The following is a 16,207-nucleotide window of genomic DNA, read 5'->3' as shown; positions in this document are numbered from 1 at the left end:
CGTCGCTTCTATAGCCTATTGTTGTCACTTTGGGTCATACTGCCGCAACCAATGACACTCATCCTCCTAAGCTCCACCCTTGGTGGCCATCTTCAAATTTTTACTGCACATATTTGTGTTGGGAGTCCTTGTGTTTTGCTCCTCGAAATACTGAGAACTTTTTGCCTTCTTCTTCATGCACGTTGTGACTACTGGCTGCAGGGACCCGTTGCCGGAGGAGATCCTTCCATCGTCGGATCTCTGGACTATGGGCTGCCACAGGACCATGCTGGGACCTTCTTCACACTTTGGCGGACGCCACAAGAAAAAGCCTCTTCAAGGCCTGCGAACATTGTGGCCTGAAAAACATTGTCATCGAAGATCGGCACTTCAAGTGCATCTGCAGGGTTCGAAAATTAAAATTGGATAAGCAGGAGCCACAAGCAGCTCCAGGGTATGCAGCATTTGCCTGTCACCAGGAGCTACCCCTGGGGAACAAGAAGCTAGTACAAAGCGTTTGACAAATCTAATTTCCACAGAAGATGCAAACATCGACAATTGATGTCTGGTTGCAAGATCTGACTATTCTATCGAGCTGCGAGAAGACGAGTTATCAACGATTGAAAAGATTAGATAAATATCTTGCAATTTGGAATACATTCAATGACTTATATGTGGTATCTCCCTTAGGATGCCCCTCCAGCCCCCTATCTTTTTTCTTTCTCTTTTTCTCCTCCTACCACTTCTCTTCTTTTCTTTACTTCCCTTTCTTTGTCTACTTTTTTATTTTCTCAATCTTCTGAGCACTGTGCTCCTTGTAAATATTTTATAAAACTTGTATTTTAATTTGCTCATGTTTACTCTTTTTTTATTTTATTTTATTTAGTGATTGTTAAATTGCATTGTTTTTCTTTCGCTGTTTTCTATTGAAAACATATCCTTTTGTCCATATAATTTTGTCCATTGTTTATAACCCCTTATGCTTTAAATGTTGTATAGCTGTATCGTAATGTTTATTTATACATTCCACCAAATGCACAGAGTTAAATTGACATAGGAGTGCTTGTTCGGCATCAGTTGGCCTGAGTAGTCCAAAGTAGCTCCTGGTAGCTGTTGGTGTCAAACTAACAGGCTCTTCTAGGCTACAAGCAGGAGCTAAATAGCTCCCAGCTCCCCTCAATTTCGAAACCCTGCATCTACTGCCTACATCCCGACCACCATGCTGATGGATGTACCATATGCCAGGCATTCTACTCCAAGACTCGGAAGGATGGCCATAGGAGGTTAGTGGCGTGGATTGAGGAAGTGAAGGCCTCTATGTGCAGTCATGCCTCTTCCAGGGTTGGCAGGCCCAAAGAGTGTGCTCTCTCTGACAAAAAGAGGTTGAGATCCTTTGAGGACACTTCACGGGGTATAGATACCAAAAAAGGCTAAGTCGTCTCATGCTCCGACTTCTTTGTTGACGATCTTCGCCGCTGCGGAGCCCAGGTCTGAGCAACACTGGTCGCCGTCGCCCTCACTGCCGACAAGCAGTTTGACATCAAGTGACCAGGTTCTGTCTGCGAGGAAATCGCTAACACCAGCAGCGAAGCAGAAAAACCTGTTGACACAGAACCCGTCAGCGGAGCCATCAGGGGCTTCACCGTCGATGACTTTGACATCATCACGGACCGCATGGATTTTTTTTTTTTTTTTTTTTAATTTCTTTTATTGATATTATGCAAACAAAACAATGAAAACCAAACAAGCAGCATAATCATAATAGCTCAATTACACATCAAGTTATCGTAGTCACTGCTCCCATTATCCCTCCCTCCCCCAGTGAGCCTATTTGTCAATCTCTTTCAATGTTTGGCACATGTGGCCGGGTTTCGTTCTCTTCGGAGTCCGTTGGATTTAATATTACTCCAAACAATTCTGTTATTTGCGTTTTCCAGGCCAATAGGGTGCCCACCTCCCCCTCATCAGCCCGGCTACTCGCATCATGCCATGCCACCGTTTCAGCCTCCGCCCATTTCTGTAAGTCCTTCCACCATATATCCACCTTAGGTTTGTGGCATTCCTTCCACCCCATGGCGATCCTACGTTTCGCAAGCACATACGCCAGATTTCTCAGTTTCTCAATATGTTTGAGTTTCCGTGGCCTAGGGAACCCGCCCAGTAAGCAGGCCCAAGCCGTGTCTGTGACAAGAGTAACCCCTTTATCGGCCAGTTTCTGCACCACTTCACCCCAGTAACACCTAATAATCGGGCACGACCAAAACATATGTGTCATGTCAGCGTTTTCCAGGTTACATTTAGGACACACTTGTACTCCAGCGTTTCGGAACTTAGATATCCTCAAGGGGGTCATGTATGCCCTATGCGTTACATACAGCTGAATTTGTTTTAATCTGGCATTTCTAGACACTTTTTTGTGGTAACCCAGGGCACGCTCCCACATCCCGTCCTCCATCGGGGCCCCCACTTCCATCTCCCAGTCCAATCACAGATGCGTCAAATCTTTCCCCACCTTAGCCATCACCATCTCATTCAGTCTCGAGATCTCATGACCCCCTTCAGACATATCATACATTGCTTCCAAAACTTCATCTGGTTCTTCTATCAAAACTGTTTCTGGCCAAGTGTTCTTAATCATCCGCACCAATCTAATGTATGTGACATATTGACCCGTGTGTAGCCCCGCCTCTTCGTTGAGTTCTATAAACTCCTTAATGGATCCCTCTTGCCAAACATCGCCTAGCGTTGCCAGCCCCACCGATTCCCAGTATGTCCTAACAATCGCCCTCAGCTGATCATCCCCTCCTGTCAAAGCAACAGTATCTGCGGGAGGGACGGGTATGGGACTTCCATTAGGTGACAAGCCCTACGCCAAATTTTCCATCCAAGCTTCAACATCGCAGGACACCCTCTCATTTCAGTTTCGGACAGCCAGATCATTTCCTTCAAATAAAACGGGGCACAGTCCTGTTCAAGCACCCTGTGCTCAGGGGTCACTTCATCGGAAAGCCACTTAGCCACGTATTGTAACTGTCCCGCCAAATAATAAACCTCAAAATGGGGCAGACTGATACCTCCTTTTTCATAAAAGTTCTGCAGTTTCCAGAACGCCACTCTATTTCGGGTACCGGGCCACAAGAAATCCCTACGCATGCTGTTCAATTTACTAAAAAACTTCTTGGGTATTATGTATGGGATATTACTAAAGTAATTCAGGAGCCTGGGCAGAACTACCATCTTGAGCATAGCCCCCCGCCCCATCATCGCCAAGGGCAATCTTGCCCAGAACTGCATACTGTTTCTAATTTTCTCAACGGCTACTTCCGTATTGTGTCTGTGTTCATCTTGCGCCGTGTGATATATATCTACGCCCAAATAGCGAAAAGAGCTTGTTGCCCACGGTACCTGTAGCACCGGTAGTCCTTCTGCAGGGATCCCCTTATAGCTACCTAATGGGAATATGACAGACTTTTGGGGGTTCACCGAGATGCCCGACAACTCTGCATACCTTTCCATCACTTCAAGTATGTATAAGAGATTTTCTTCTGGGTATTGCAAGTACAGCAACAAATCGTCCGCGTACAAGGATATCAAGTGTCATTCCCCTCCCACCTCAATGCCAATCGCCTCATACTGTGCCCTAAGGCATATTGCCAGAGGCTCCAGGGCCAAGATGTAAAGCATCGGGGACCAGGGGCACCCTTGTCTGGTGCCTCTGCCAAGTTGCCATCTTTCGGATATCACCGTTCCAGTTCGGACCCTGGCAAGCGGCTCACTATACAACATCTTGGCCCACCTGATATAGCACGGCCCCATTCCATACCCTTCCAAAGCAGCCAACAGCCATGACCACTTGACCGAATCAAAAGCCTTGACTGCATCTAGAGACACTATCGCCATCTCACCCTCGTTCTTATTACCCCATTCGACCACCCGATGAAGTCGCCTATTGTTGTGAGTTATGTTCCTGCTCGGGACATAACCCGTTTGATCAGGATGTACGAGTCTACCAATCACTTTCCGCAATCGATTTGCCAGGACAGCCGTGAGAATCTTGCTCTCTTGATTTAGCATCGACAGAGGCCTGTAGGAACCACATCTATGCTCCGGTTTATTGGGCTTGGGCAGCGGTATTATGATCGCCTCTCTGAGTGACTCAGGCAACCGTCCTATCTCAAACGCTTCATTCAGCATGTCCAGCATTGGGGGGAGGATTTCCTCTTTGTATACTTCATAAAATTCGCTGGGGAACCCATCTGCCCCTGGGGCCTTACAGGTAGGCAACTGCTTCACTACCTCTTCTAATTCCTCCAACGTGATTGGCTCATCTAACTCCTCCCTCTCTTCGTCGCTTATCTTGGGCAGCCCTATGTCTTCTAACGTTTCGGTTATCTTGCGCTGGTCGCCTATCTCATCATCTCCATACAGCACTCTGTAATATTCCACAAATTCTTTGTTAACCCCCTCTTGCGTGGCCACCTCATCTCCGTCCTCCCTAATAATAGTCCTAATCGGAGGCTTAGGGGTCTCACTTTTATATAGCCAGGCCAAAAGGCGGCCTGTCTTGTCTCCCCCCGCGTGCTGCCTCTCAACATATTTCTTATAATTGAGATTGCAGAGTCTTTCCCAATTCCCTGCACATTGTTGCTGCAGTTGGAGCACCAGCTCCGTGTCTACGTCATCGCTCTTCAACGTTGTTTCTAGCTAAGTTTCCGCCCTCTGTAGGTCAGCCAAGACCCCACACTGTAACCCTTTTGACTTAGCAATGGCCGCTCCCCGCATCACCACCTTAAAAGCTTCCCATAATGTGCCCGCAGAGTCAACACTTCCAGTATTTTCCTTAAAAAAGTTAGTAATCTCCTCTCTTATATCTTCTCTAAAGATTGGATCTTTGAGCGCCTCCGCTCGGAGGCGCCATGTAGGGATCTTCGCCCTCGGGGGGCAATATTGCCATCCGAGGATCAGGGGCGAATGATCCGAGAGGACCCTGGCCTTGTATTCGATTTGAGTAATCTCAGACATCACATCTGCTGTGACAAAGACGTAATCGAGCCTAGTATGCAGGTGGTGCGGGGCTGAATAGTGCGAGTATTGCCTCTCAGTGGGATGTTTCATCCTCCACGCATCTGTAAAACTAAAATCAGTTAGCATCCGCAACGCTCTCGCCGCTGGGCTAGGCTTACCCACCCTGTCATCTGACCTGTCTACCCCAGGATCCAACACACAATTAAAGTCCCCGCCCCAGATCACCGCGCTCCCTATACACGTAAAATTGGTACACAGGGCTCTGAAATATGCTGCTGTGTTTTGTTTGGGGGCATACGTGTTTACTATGCATACCTCTATGCTCTCCACCAGCCCCCGCAGTATAGCCATCCTTCCATCAGTTTCAACCACCTCTTGTATCAATTTGAACGGGACATGCGGTGCCACCCAGATTAACACCCCCGGGCATATGCAGAGTATGGCGAGCCCACTACGGTCCCTTTCTACTTTCTCTTAACTAGGTCCAACTTCTCCTGCGTCAAGTACGTTTCCTGTAGTAATGCAATGTCTATTTTCTGCCTTTTCAGATACATCATGATTTTGTTTCTTTTCAGGTAGCTGTTAAGGCCCCTGACGTTCCACGTTATTATCCTGAGGTCCCCCGTAGGTTGTTAATAAGCACCCTCGCGATCCTCCGTCGATTACGCCCCTTCATGCACCGCAAGTACCACAAACTGATTCCTCCAAATAGGCTTGAAACAAGACTCCCCATAACCACACACACACACTCAACTCCCCATCCCCCAACCTTCTACCCACCCACCCCTCCCCCAACAATACCCTCCCCAACCGTTGCCCAGCTCCATTCCTGGATCTCAGGCACCCCCACATCTAGCCCTGCCTAGCGCAAGCTTCTACTCAGGGCTCAGTAGGATAAATCCGCCCTAATGGCCGCTGAAACTAATAGTCTATTGGGGTAGGTCGTCCGCGTTCTGTTGCTCCTTCCAAAAAAACATTACGCATTCAATTGCCAAACCGTTACCAATTACAGTTACACTCACTATATTCTAGTCCAAATCGAGCACCAGGCTCAGATTGTGTACAAAGTTCAGTTAGTCACAGCTTCTCAATACAATCAGGGTCCTTCTCCTTACTAAATCTTCATTCGGTATGATCCTGCCGATCCTGATCCGCTTCTTCTTCCGGGCAGCCCTGCAGGTCCAGCCATGTGACAACATCCTCAGGGGTATCGAAAAATAGCGCTTTGTTCTTATGTAGCACTTTCAATCGTGCCGGATACAGAAGCATATATTTGATTCCTGCTGCTCTCAGCCTCCTTTTGATGGCTACGTAACTGTACCTCTGCCTCTGCACCAGTATCGTGTAGTCCGGATATGCTGTGATGTTGGTGGATGCTCTCTCTATCGTGCTGCCCTTACGAAAGTATTCGAGGATCTTTTCTCTATCCCTGTAATTCAGGATCCTCACGATGATCAGTCTTGGCGGGGCCCCTGGCCGGGGTTTCCTCATCAGGGCGCGGTGCGCCCTCTCCACCGTAAATCCCTGCGAAAGATTACCGGCTCCGATCCCTTGTAGGATCATGTTTTCAACATAGTTTGTGGGATCTTGGCCTTCTTCTCCCTCCGGAAGGCCAACCACGCAAATGTTGTTTCTCCTCGCCCTTCCTTCCGTCTCTTCCACGCGATTTTCCAAGTTAGTGACCTGTTGTTTTAAGACATGTATCTCCTTCGCATTGCTCGTGCTAACATCGGTGTTAATCTTCACCCCACTTTCCAGACCGCTGGTCCTTTCTGCAAGTGCCCTAACATCTTGACGTAGCAGGGTGAGTTCTGTACCCACAGCATCAATCTTATTCTCCAGAGCTGTGCGTAGATCCGCCATTGCCAAATCCCATTTAGCACTTAGCCCCGTTATAGCCTCTAGGATCTGGTGCTTATCCCCTTCGGGGGCGTCCTCCGCAGGGGTCTCGATCGTGCTCTGTACCGATGTTGAGGGGGTCCGTTGCGTTCTCGTGAAAGTCTCCATCGTGGGTTGCTTGGTCTTGACTCTCAACCCTTTTGCCGACATGGCGCTTCCCACTGCTCCTGTACGCCTCCGCTTTAGTGCTGCTGTCGCACTGTCCTCGGTCTGACAATGGTCCGGCTTCCAGGTCACCTAACGCACATTCGAGATGGCACTTCGACTTGTCTTACGGATGGGCTATAGCCTCACACTCCCCATTCAACTTCCGTAGGCCTCATCACCCAAGCATCCAATGTCATCTCCTCCTGCGGTCAGATCGCCGAGGCTCCATTCGCGTATGTCAGGCCGGGCGCTCTCATGAATTCGACCACTCCGCCATATCACCCTATTGTATTACTTCTCCAGGCAATTTACCGCAGCCGTGTCCCGCAGGTCCGGGGACTCAGTTTTGTTTCTCCTCGGAGGCCTCTCCTTTGTTAGCCGCCATCTTGGTGTCGAAGCGGCCACACAGTCGCACCGACAAAACCATGTATATCTCACGATTCTCGGGGACTATGAACTTCTCCAGCGAACTTCACTTAGCGTGCAGCTTCCGACGCCTGATCCTCAAAGTTCTAGGCGCTCGTTGCAGTTTCAGCAGGTAAGTTTGCCAAAAATAGAGTCGGATCATCAGGAGCTCCTCACGCAGCACGTCCTATTCCATGGCCAGTTAGCCACGCCCCACGGACCGCATCGATGACATCATCTGCCAAGTCTGTTACTCGTCGACGACTACCCCATTGACGACTTTGTCCACAAAGACTCGTCTTCCATCGACGACTTCAATCCCCTCGACAGGCTCGTCCACTACAGTCACTGTCTTAACAAAGACAATTGCCACCCCCAGAGTGGCCTTGCCTCCTAGGCCTACGTCAGCGATTCTGACAATGGCCACATTGACAACAGCACCATTACCTGCTCCACAGGCCCCAGTGATAGCATCCTATCCTAGGGGCTCGCATTTGGAGAGAGAGATGCCTCTAGCTCTCCATTTTCGCCATAGACCCACCAAGGCTTCGCCATTCTTCACCCTCTCTCCTTTGGGGCCTTCCAAGGGGTCATCCCCAGTTGCAGCAACTCACTCCTCTAGTGCTTTTGAGGAAGAACTGCCAGAGGATTTGTACTCTGACCAGGAAGGTAGCCAGGGTCAGCCTTATCCCATTTTGGCAGTGCCTAGTCAAAGGGCTCAACCATCTCACCTGCCATCTCGGCCTCATAGCCCTACTCGTCAGGGACCAGCAGGGACTCCTGCAGCACCAAGGGACATGTCAATTGACATTTTGACAAATCTGCATATGCTGGTGTCAGAAATCTAAACGTGTCTACCAGCTGCAACCATACCAGTTTCATCAAAGAGCCCTTGTCTCCTCCAACCCCAGCTACCCCGCTGCAGTTACTGTTTTCAGCCCCTGCTGTGGTGGAAGAGGCTGCGTAGACAGACACTGATGACGATACTGTCATGACCCAGGATACACAGGGCACGGATGAGTTTCATGACTACTTTCCTGCAGATGGGGAGCCGTCTGACGTGGAGGTGCCCACCAGGGATTCTCCACCAGACGAGATCGGTTAGTTTCATTTCATGATCTCACGGGCAGCAAAGCTGTTAATTCCATTCCATGATCTCACGGGAGGCAAAGCTGTTCTTTCCATTCCATGATCTCACGGGGGCAAAGCTGTTCAGCCTCATCGCTGAGAAGAAGAAAAAGGAAGGTTTCCTTTTCGAGCGGTAGGAGTCCTGCAAGAGGACTATTGTGTCAGTTCCCCTTCTGGATGACATTTGGGAGGATGGCCTGTTTGTCATTAGAACCCTGGGCACGGCCCCAGCGAAAATGGATCGTTTGGAGAGAAAATACTGGGGCCCAGACACAGGCCCAAAGTGACTCAGATAGCAATCATCATCGGACTCGTTTTCTGTGGCGCGGCTCGAAAGAGGTCCTCTAACCCCTCTTCCTCTTCTATAGTTCCTCCTGATCAGGAGGGTAAGAAGCTGGATGCCACTGGGGAGCGTATAATCACAACTGCAGCGTCTTCCATCAAGGCCGCCAACACCTTAGCCATTCTGTCAAGATATGACAGAGAGCTTTGTTACAAGTTGGGGTTCATCCTCGACTTCCTCCTGCAAGACAAGAAGGCTGAGGCACTGGCGTTGTTCCATGAAGGAGAGGTAACCTCTGACCATGCAATTACTGTCGCCCTGGACGACGCTGACTCAGGTTTTCGGCAGGTGGGCAAAATAGTGGCCTGACACCGGCAAGGTTGGCTCCAAGCCACCAACTTCTGCACAGATGTGCAAACAAAAGTGGTACACATGCAGTCTGATGGTGACAACCTGTTTGGGGAGGCAGTCGACGGCACCCTTCAAGCCATAAACAGACACAGAGATGGCATGTTCATTGGGCACTCTCCAGCATAGAAGACCGTCCTTTAGCTCCTCTAAAGGGAAGGTTTTGAGGTCTTCCAAATGGTTAACCTCATACTATTTCCAGCTTTCCCATTCAACAACCCAGGAGGAATATAGGGGATGTTCTCAGGCCTACAGAAGTGGCAACCAGCATCAGCACTCTCCAGCATTCAGAACGCAGATGCCACTTCTGCATCCCAGTGGTTGGCCCTTTACTACAATTTGTCGACCAGTGGCGCAACATCTCCACAGACCAATGGGTGCTTGATATCCTTCAACAGGGCCACTCTCTGGAATTCCAGGACAAATGCCCTCACATTCCTCCCATCTCCAGACAAGAAGAGCACGTAGAGCAGTTGCTAAAGGAGGTTCAAGCCATGCTAAACAAAGGAGCAATAGAGCCGGTCCCTCAGCGCCTCTGGGGCTCCAGAGTGTACTACAGATACTTTTAAGAGACCCATGAAGACCCATTCTAGACTTGCGATGCCTCAACAAATACCTCAAGTCGCAGAAATTCAGAATGGTCAAGTTGCAGCATATGCTCGACCAACTGGAGGAAGGAGATTTCCTTGCAACCCTCGAATTAGAGGATGCTTACTTCCATATCCCATTCATCTCAAACACCATAAATTCCTGCATTTCATCATTCAGGGAAGACATTATCAGTTTAAAGTCCTTCTGTTGGGCCTGAAGTCGGCCCGAGGGTGTTCACCAAGTGTTTGGCTCCTGTGGCAGCAGACCTGCATCGCAAGGAAATCTATGTCTATCCATACCTAGACATTTGGCTGATCAGGTCCCACTCTCACGCACTGGCTATCCAGCACACCACAGAGACCATCCAGACCCTAACTTCTCTGGTATTCTCGATGAATTATCAGAAATCCTGCATAGTGCCATCTTAGAACGTGCTAATTCTGGGATCCTGCCTCAACACACTCTTGTGCCTAGCGGCTCCTTCGGAAAAGAGAGTGAACGCCATCTATGTAAAGGTCCAGTGGCTATTGGCAGCTTCTTTTGCAACAGTTTGGTCCATCAAGTCCCTGCTGGGGATGATGTCCTCCTGCATCCATCTGGTTCTCCTTTGCAGGCTAGACATGAGACCTCTTCAAGAATTCCTGGATGCCAGATGGCAGCAAGTCACTGGCGCATGGAACGACAAACTCCCCCCTCAATCAGGCATTCCATCAGGCCTATCAGTGGAGGTCAAGTCGCCCGCATCTCTCACAGGGTGCGCCCTTTCAGATCAACGCGTTTCAGGTGACAGTCACGACCAACGCCCATCTAGAGGGTTGGGGAGCCCACACAGTGCATGCTTACACTAGAGGCCTCTGGCTCCTGGAAGAAAAGGATTTGCACATCAATGTCCTAGAACTGCGGGCAATTTTCTGGCCAATCAAGTCTTTTCAGCCTCAGCTACAGAGGAAGGTGGTGCAGATCTTCATCGACACCACCACCACCATGTTTTACATCCAGAAGCAGGGCACAGGGGTGCTCGAGAGCTTGCAACCAAAATGGCCACTGCTTTCTGAGCTCCTTGCCAAAGATCTTGTGGAGGTGGCCTAAACCCGCTATGGCCCTGTTTTGAGGGCCCTTATTAGCTGCAGTCCAGGAAGGAGCGACAGTGATCCTGGAGGCAAAGTTTGGGGTCTGGCGAACGAACCCTTCCTGAGGAAAAGCCTGATGATTGCAGTCCCACAGCAAGGTGGCAGGGACTCTACGACGGAGTGCGGAGGAGCAGCGTGAAGAGTGGGACCCGGCCTCCAGGATCACTGCTTATGCAGCCGAGTTGGAGCCGTAGCGGGACAGCCCCACGCTGGGTGTGGAGAGACACCGGGGTGGGATCTTAACCCCCGCAGCCACTGAGCTCCGGTGGCTGCAGTCCCGCACAGTGAGTGGCGAAGCAGTGTGGGCGGTTGGGACCACGCTCTGTGGCCCGCACTTGGGACGAGTGCTGCACCTGTGTGGAGTGGGTCCACTGGGGAGCTGCCCGAGGGATCCTGCATATGTAATGCTGGAGTGGAGTGGCTGGAAAGGAGGCCCGCTACGTATGCCCCACCCTCCTGCTATTCAGTCGGAGACTCTGCTGATGAAAATGTTGGGGTGCGGTGGAGGCCAGACTACAGGTTGAGCCCCTAGGCTGTGGACAACAGTGGAACCAGCAGGGGATAGGAGATAACTGTGAACTGAGTCTTCCCACTACTGGTTGGGGGTGGAGTGGGCAGTAGATGAAAAAGCACAATTTCTAGGTTGATGCTAGAATATTTGATCTCCCCCGCCAGTGGTGTCTCACTCAGAGGGGGGCGCTGTGAGCCAGTGAGCAGGGTATGCCCTCCGTCAATCTGGGACGCCCTGCATGAGCTGTGGAGAAACTGATAACTTTGGCAGAGCCTGGAGGGGAGGGCTAATGGGGGTGCTTGAGCATCTACCTTGAGCCTGTGAGTGGTAGCAAATCTCCTGGGCAGCCGGCTTGGGAGAGACGGGAGGAGGGCTAATCATGGGGCTGGTGCTCTAGGCTCAAGCAGTGATCAGATGACTAGATCAATGGTGCCAGTGGCGAGCTCGTCTGGTGGCCTGGTGAGCTGGTGCTAATCAACAAAAAGCGTAAACAGCAGGAAAGTAGCTAGCATAAGCAGATGTGATGTGGCCCTCTGTCGCAAATGTGTCTTCATCCACTGGGTGAAGGAAGGTTGAGGCTGACCGCTGCAAAAGAACCAGGAGTCATTGGTGATCAGGGTGTCACTGTCGGATGGCCAAAGGAAACCAGAAACAGGGACGCCTGCAATTCACACAAAAAGAGGGGCTGGCACTGTGTAAGGGCACCATGGCTGTTGCCCAACCAGTTAGGCAGAAGGAGTGGCAACGCCTGAGAATTGGCAAGACAGTCCTCAGAACGGAGACTGGTGCTGGTTGAAATGAAAAGCGGCTTTGCATCAGTGAATACTAAACTTGATGGAATGGAGTACAAGATGGACCGCATGCAGGAAAGGATAAAGAAGGAGAGTGATCGCTTACGTGTAGGGGTGCTAGAAGACACAAGCTGCAAGGTGACCACAGCAATCCGTGGACCACAGAAGGAAGTGACAGAAATCAGAGACGCTGTCCGGTCATTTGGTCGACAGAAAATTGGTCGACAGACAAATGGTCGATGCAATTTGGTCGAAAGACAAATGGTCGAATTTCTTTTTTATTTTTATATATATTTTCCAGGTTTTCGTTTAGGAAAAAAAAAGGTTTTTAAGCAAAAAAGGAGGCTGGGGGGGACCAACAAAAAAAAATTCGACCATTTGTCTTTCGACCAAATTGCGTCAACCATTTGTCCTGTCAACCTTTTTTTTTCGACCAAATGACCGGTAACCATCAGAGACAATAACGAACATTTGGAGGCAAGGTCACGTTGCAATAATATTCGAGTAGTTGGGATCCCAGATTCTCTTCCTGCACAAAATATGGATCTGTTTGTGGAGACCTTCATCAAAGAAGTTCCAAAGGATCCCCCATTATCCCCTCAATTTCTGGTGGAGAGAGCACACTGAATCTCAGTACAGAAACCTAGACCAGGTCAGAACCCAAGTCCGATCATGGCAAGACTGCTGAACTATCGGGACCGGGCCTTGCTACCTTTAGAATGTAAAAACATATTAGCCAGGGCCACTTCTACACTAGCCTGCTACAAATACAAGTGGAAGCGCTTTACAGTGTGATGCCAGTCATAGAAGATTTCTCTGCTGCATGTTATGGCACTGCAGCTTCTTCCTTACCTGCTCTCGCTTGCCAAGTCGGGCCTTGCCCATGCAGTTCCTTGCGGGCCTCTTGAGGACATTCCTTCCGTTGAAAGCTCCTGCCCATGTGTGGGAACTAAATGTGGTACTGTTGAAACTGATAGGGCCTCCGTTTGAACCTGTACATCAGGCCTCCTCGAAGTTTCTGTTATGGAAGACTGCTTTCCTGGTGCCGATCACCTCGACCAGGCGGGTTCTGAAAATGCAGGCTCTCTTGTAAGTCTCCATATTTGTCATTCCATTCAGCTAAGGTGGTTCTGCAAATTGATCCTTCCTTCATGCCAACAGTCCTGTCAGGCTTTCATCTAAACAAGCCTTTGGTTCTACCAGTATTCTTTGCAAACCTTTCTTCACCTCCTGAAAGATCTTTGGATTCGCTGTACGTTGTGCGTTCCTTGAAGTTCTATATGGCATGCATGAAAGACCGCCATCAGGCTGGCTGAGAGCCCATTCCGCCAGAGCCATTGCAGCGATTACAGCGTTCCCCTCTGGTGTTCCACTGCTCGACCTCTGCAGGGCTGCTATGTGGAGGTCTACTCATACCATCACAGGTCTCTACACACGAACCCTCCCTCCTTCCCCTCTCTGGCTCTTCTTGGTTCCTACTGCCACTCTACGTGTGCAACCAAATCTGAAGGTGGCCACCAAGGGTGGAGCTTAACAGGATGAGTGTCATTGGTTGGGGTAGTATGACCAAAAGGGACAGCAATAGGCTATAGAAAAGATGAGCAGTTTTAGCTTTAGCACGAAACTGCTTTAATTTTACCCAGGATTCCCAGCCTGACGACAGGGAATATTCATGAGCATGTGAATCCATGTAAGAACCATGCTGGAAAAAAGAAGTTACAGGTAAGTAACTAATTCCTTCATGAAATAACGCAAAGCATTTATGTGGGCATACCTGTGCCTGGTATATTGGCTTACATTGCTTGCATGGTCTTATGGGTACTCATTGGCTTACCAACCAATCATCTTTCACTCTCTGCCACTGTGGCTATCATGGTTGCCGCTATCGCAAGGCTGCCACACTGATGGCTGGCGATGAGCTTTGTCCAAGGTTCATGTATGTCGATAGATCGAAAGTAAAATGCTACCAGCGTCCACAAAGATCACGTTGGAGGAACGGAGCATCCGACAAAGTGGAGGGGCTGCACCTCAGTGTTCCCTTCGCACCTGTAACCACACACACACTTCTGTCTTTCTCTCTCTCACAATGTTAAGTATCGTAATTACAAAAATATTGACCATTCACATAAATAAGCCGTGTATAAACTTGTTTGTTATTGGCAGTAAAATGTAATATCTCTTCCTTAAGTGTAATTCTTTTGCATCCCATTAAAAATCAGAACTGGTCGAGTGAGAAACCCCATCATCATTATGCATCAGTTCATAGCAACACTGAAAGGGGACAAATATATTGTAACAGAAATATAATCCTCTTTGAACCTGGAAGGTTCTGCATAACAACTATCCATGTTATTGTGTGTGCAATTAATACACATTTTACACTATATCCTATACACAATGGAATTCCTCCATTATGTCAGTGCACTTTCTTAGGATCATCATTAAATGTCCAGTAAATTACCCCCACCTCACACTTTTATGGTATTAGCCCTTGAATATAAAACTCTATGGCACTCACAAACAAAATGTTTTATCTGCCTATGTTAACCAAGGACTGCACTTCCAAAAATCAGAATCAAGAAAATTTTACTCCATCATTTTAACCGCTCGGGTTCCCTCATTGTTTAAGGGGTCACATCTGTTTGTGACTTAGCTTTGCTGACTGGGTAAACCACATTTGCTTGTGGTTCCCTGCTGACTGATGTTACAGCCCCTTTCTTCATTCATCTTTTTCTGTTTCTAGCATTCACCCTATGATGCCATGGTGCTGGTAGCCTTGTGTCACTACATAAATCAAGAGGTCATGGCAAGTGAAGGAAGGTGGAAGGTAAGTGCCATTTTTCATGTTTATTTTTTTATTATGTCTGCTTACCAACAATTTCCCTAAATGCTACTCTATGTAATTGCAAAATGAAAATTCCACAAAACAGAGCAGCATCCTATTTTACGTCATGATTTAGAAGATTAGTAAACTTTAAATTTTTCAAATAAGTCAATGATCTATTTAGATTTTAAGTCAGACTTAAGTTACGTATTTTTATTTCACACAGAGGTGTTGTCCCTCCTCATATCATTTCTATAACGCATGACACATTGAACATATGCATTGTGTTAAAATACAGAGAAAAGATATACAATCTAACCCCAATGTATATACATAGAAACAATTTACCTTTTCAAAGAAATTGACTTAGGGCAGCCCATCATTAAGTGTATTACATAGACGTGTCACTAAATGGCAGACAGGCCAAGAACTAGCTTTGAGGCATTCAAAGATTCTTGTTCATAAAAACATAGATGTTCAAGAAACTGCAAGAGAAAAAAGACTTACCATTTTATCTGTTAGAGAGTAGTAATACATTAATTGTTGTTTTCCCGTAACTGTTCCATTTGTAAAGTGGAAAGAAGGGGACGGATACAAAGAGGATGGAGTTGCACATTTTGCCATATATAAAGAATGTTCTAAAGCCGACACACAAATAAATCTTGGTTGGGTGCAGAATGTTGGAGGTGGTGGAGTTCAAGACTGACATTATCATAAAATGTTTTTTTCTTCAGATATACTTAATATGTGTACATATGGTAGGCAGTGATTAAAATAATTAATTTGATGACAGAAATATCAGGAATATATCAACAGAATTTGTTTCCTGTAAAGAATATGAAATTCCCTGAATACCTTATTACAAAGAAATATTGAAAAGCTGTTAAGTATTTAGAGTTTATTATATTCATTTGCTATTTGAATAGTAAGATGTCAAACTAACACAATTTAAGTACTCTGATAATCATTCTTTTGGTAAATGTCAAAATTCACAAAAGCTAAAAAAAAGTGACACAATTTTGACAGTTCTCCAGTATAGTTGTTTTCAGACCCATGACTGGTGTAGTGTTCTGGGAAGACAACCCT

General features: G+C 47.9%; 1 protein-coding gene across 4 annotated transcripts in view; it reads left to right on the top strand.

Annotated features, from left to right (window-relative positions):
- The window catches only part of CROT (carnitine O-octanoyltransferase), an 898,406-nt gene that overhangs the window by 526,703 nt on the left and 355,496 nt on the right, over positions 1-16,207 (top strand). For all 4 annotated transcript variants that reach the window (XM_069648391.1, XM_069648390.1, XM_069648392.1 and 1 more), the window contains one exon: positions 15,041-15,124. In XM_069648391.1, coding sequence (XP_069504492.1) covers positions 15,041-15,124 — 84 coding nt within the window. The remainder of the gene's footprint in view (positions 1-15,040; positions 15,125-16,207) is intronic.

This window comes from Ambystoma mexicanum, chromosome 2q (assembly GCF_040938575.1).
Source record: "Ambystoma mexicanum isolate Mex_15411 chromosome 2q, UKY_AmexF1_1, whole genome shotgun sequence".
NCBI classification, from domain to species: Eukaryota; Metazoa; Chordata; class Amphibia; order Caudata; family Ambystomatidae; genus Ambystoma; species Ambystoma mexicanum.
The sequence above is the reverse complement of the archived record's forward strand: the minus strand, read 5'-3'. Positions and strand labels throughout refer to the sequence as shown.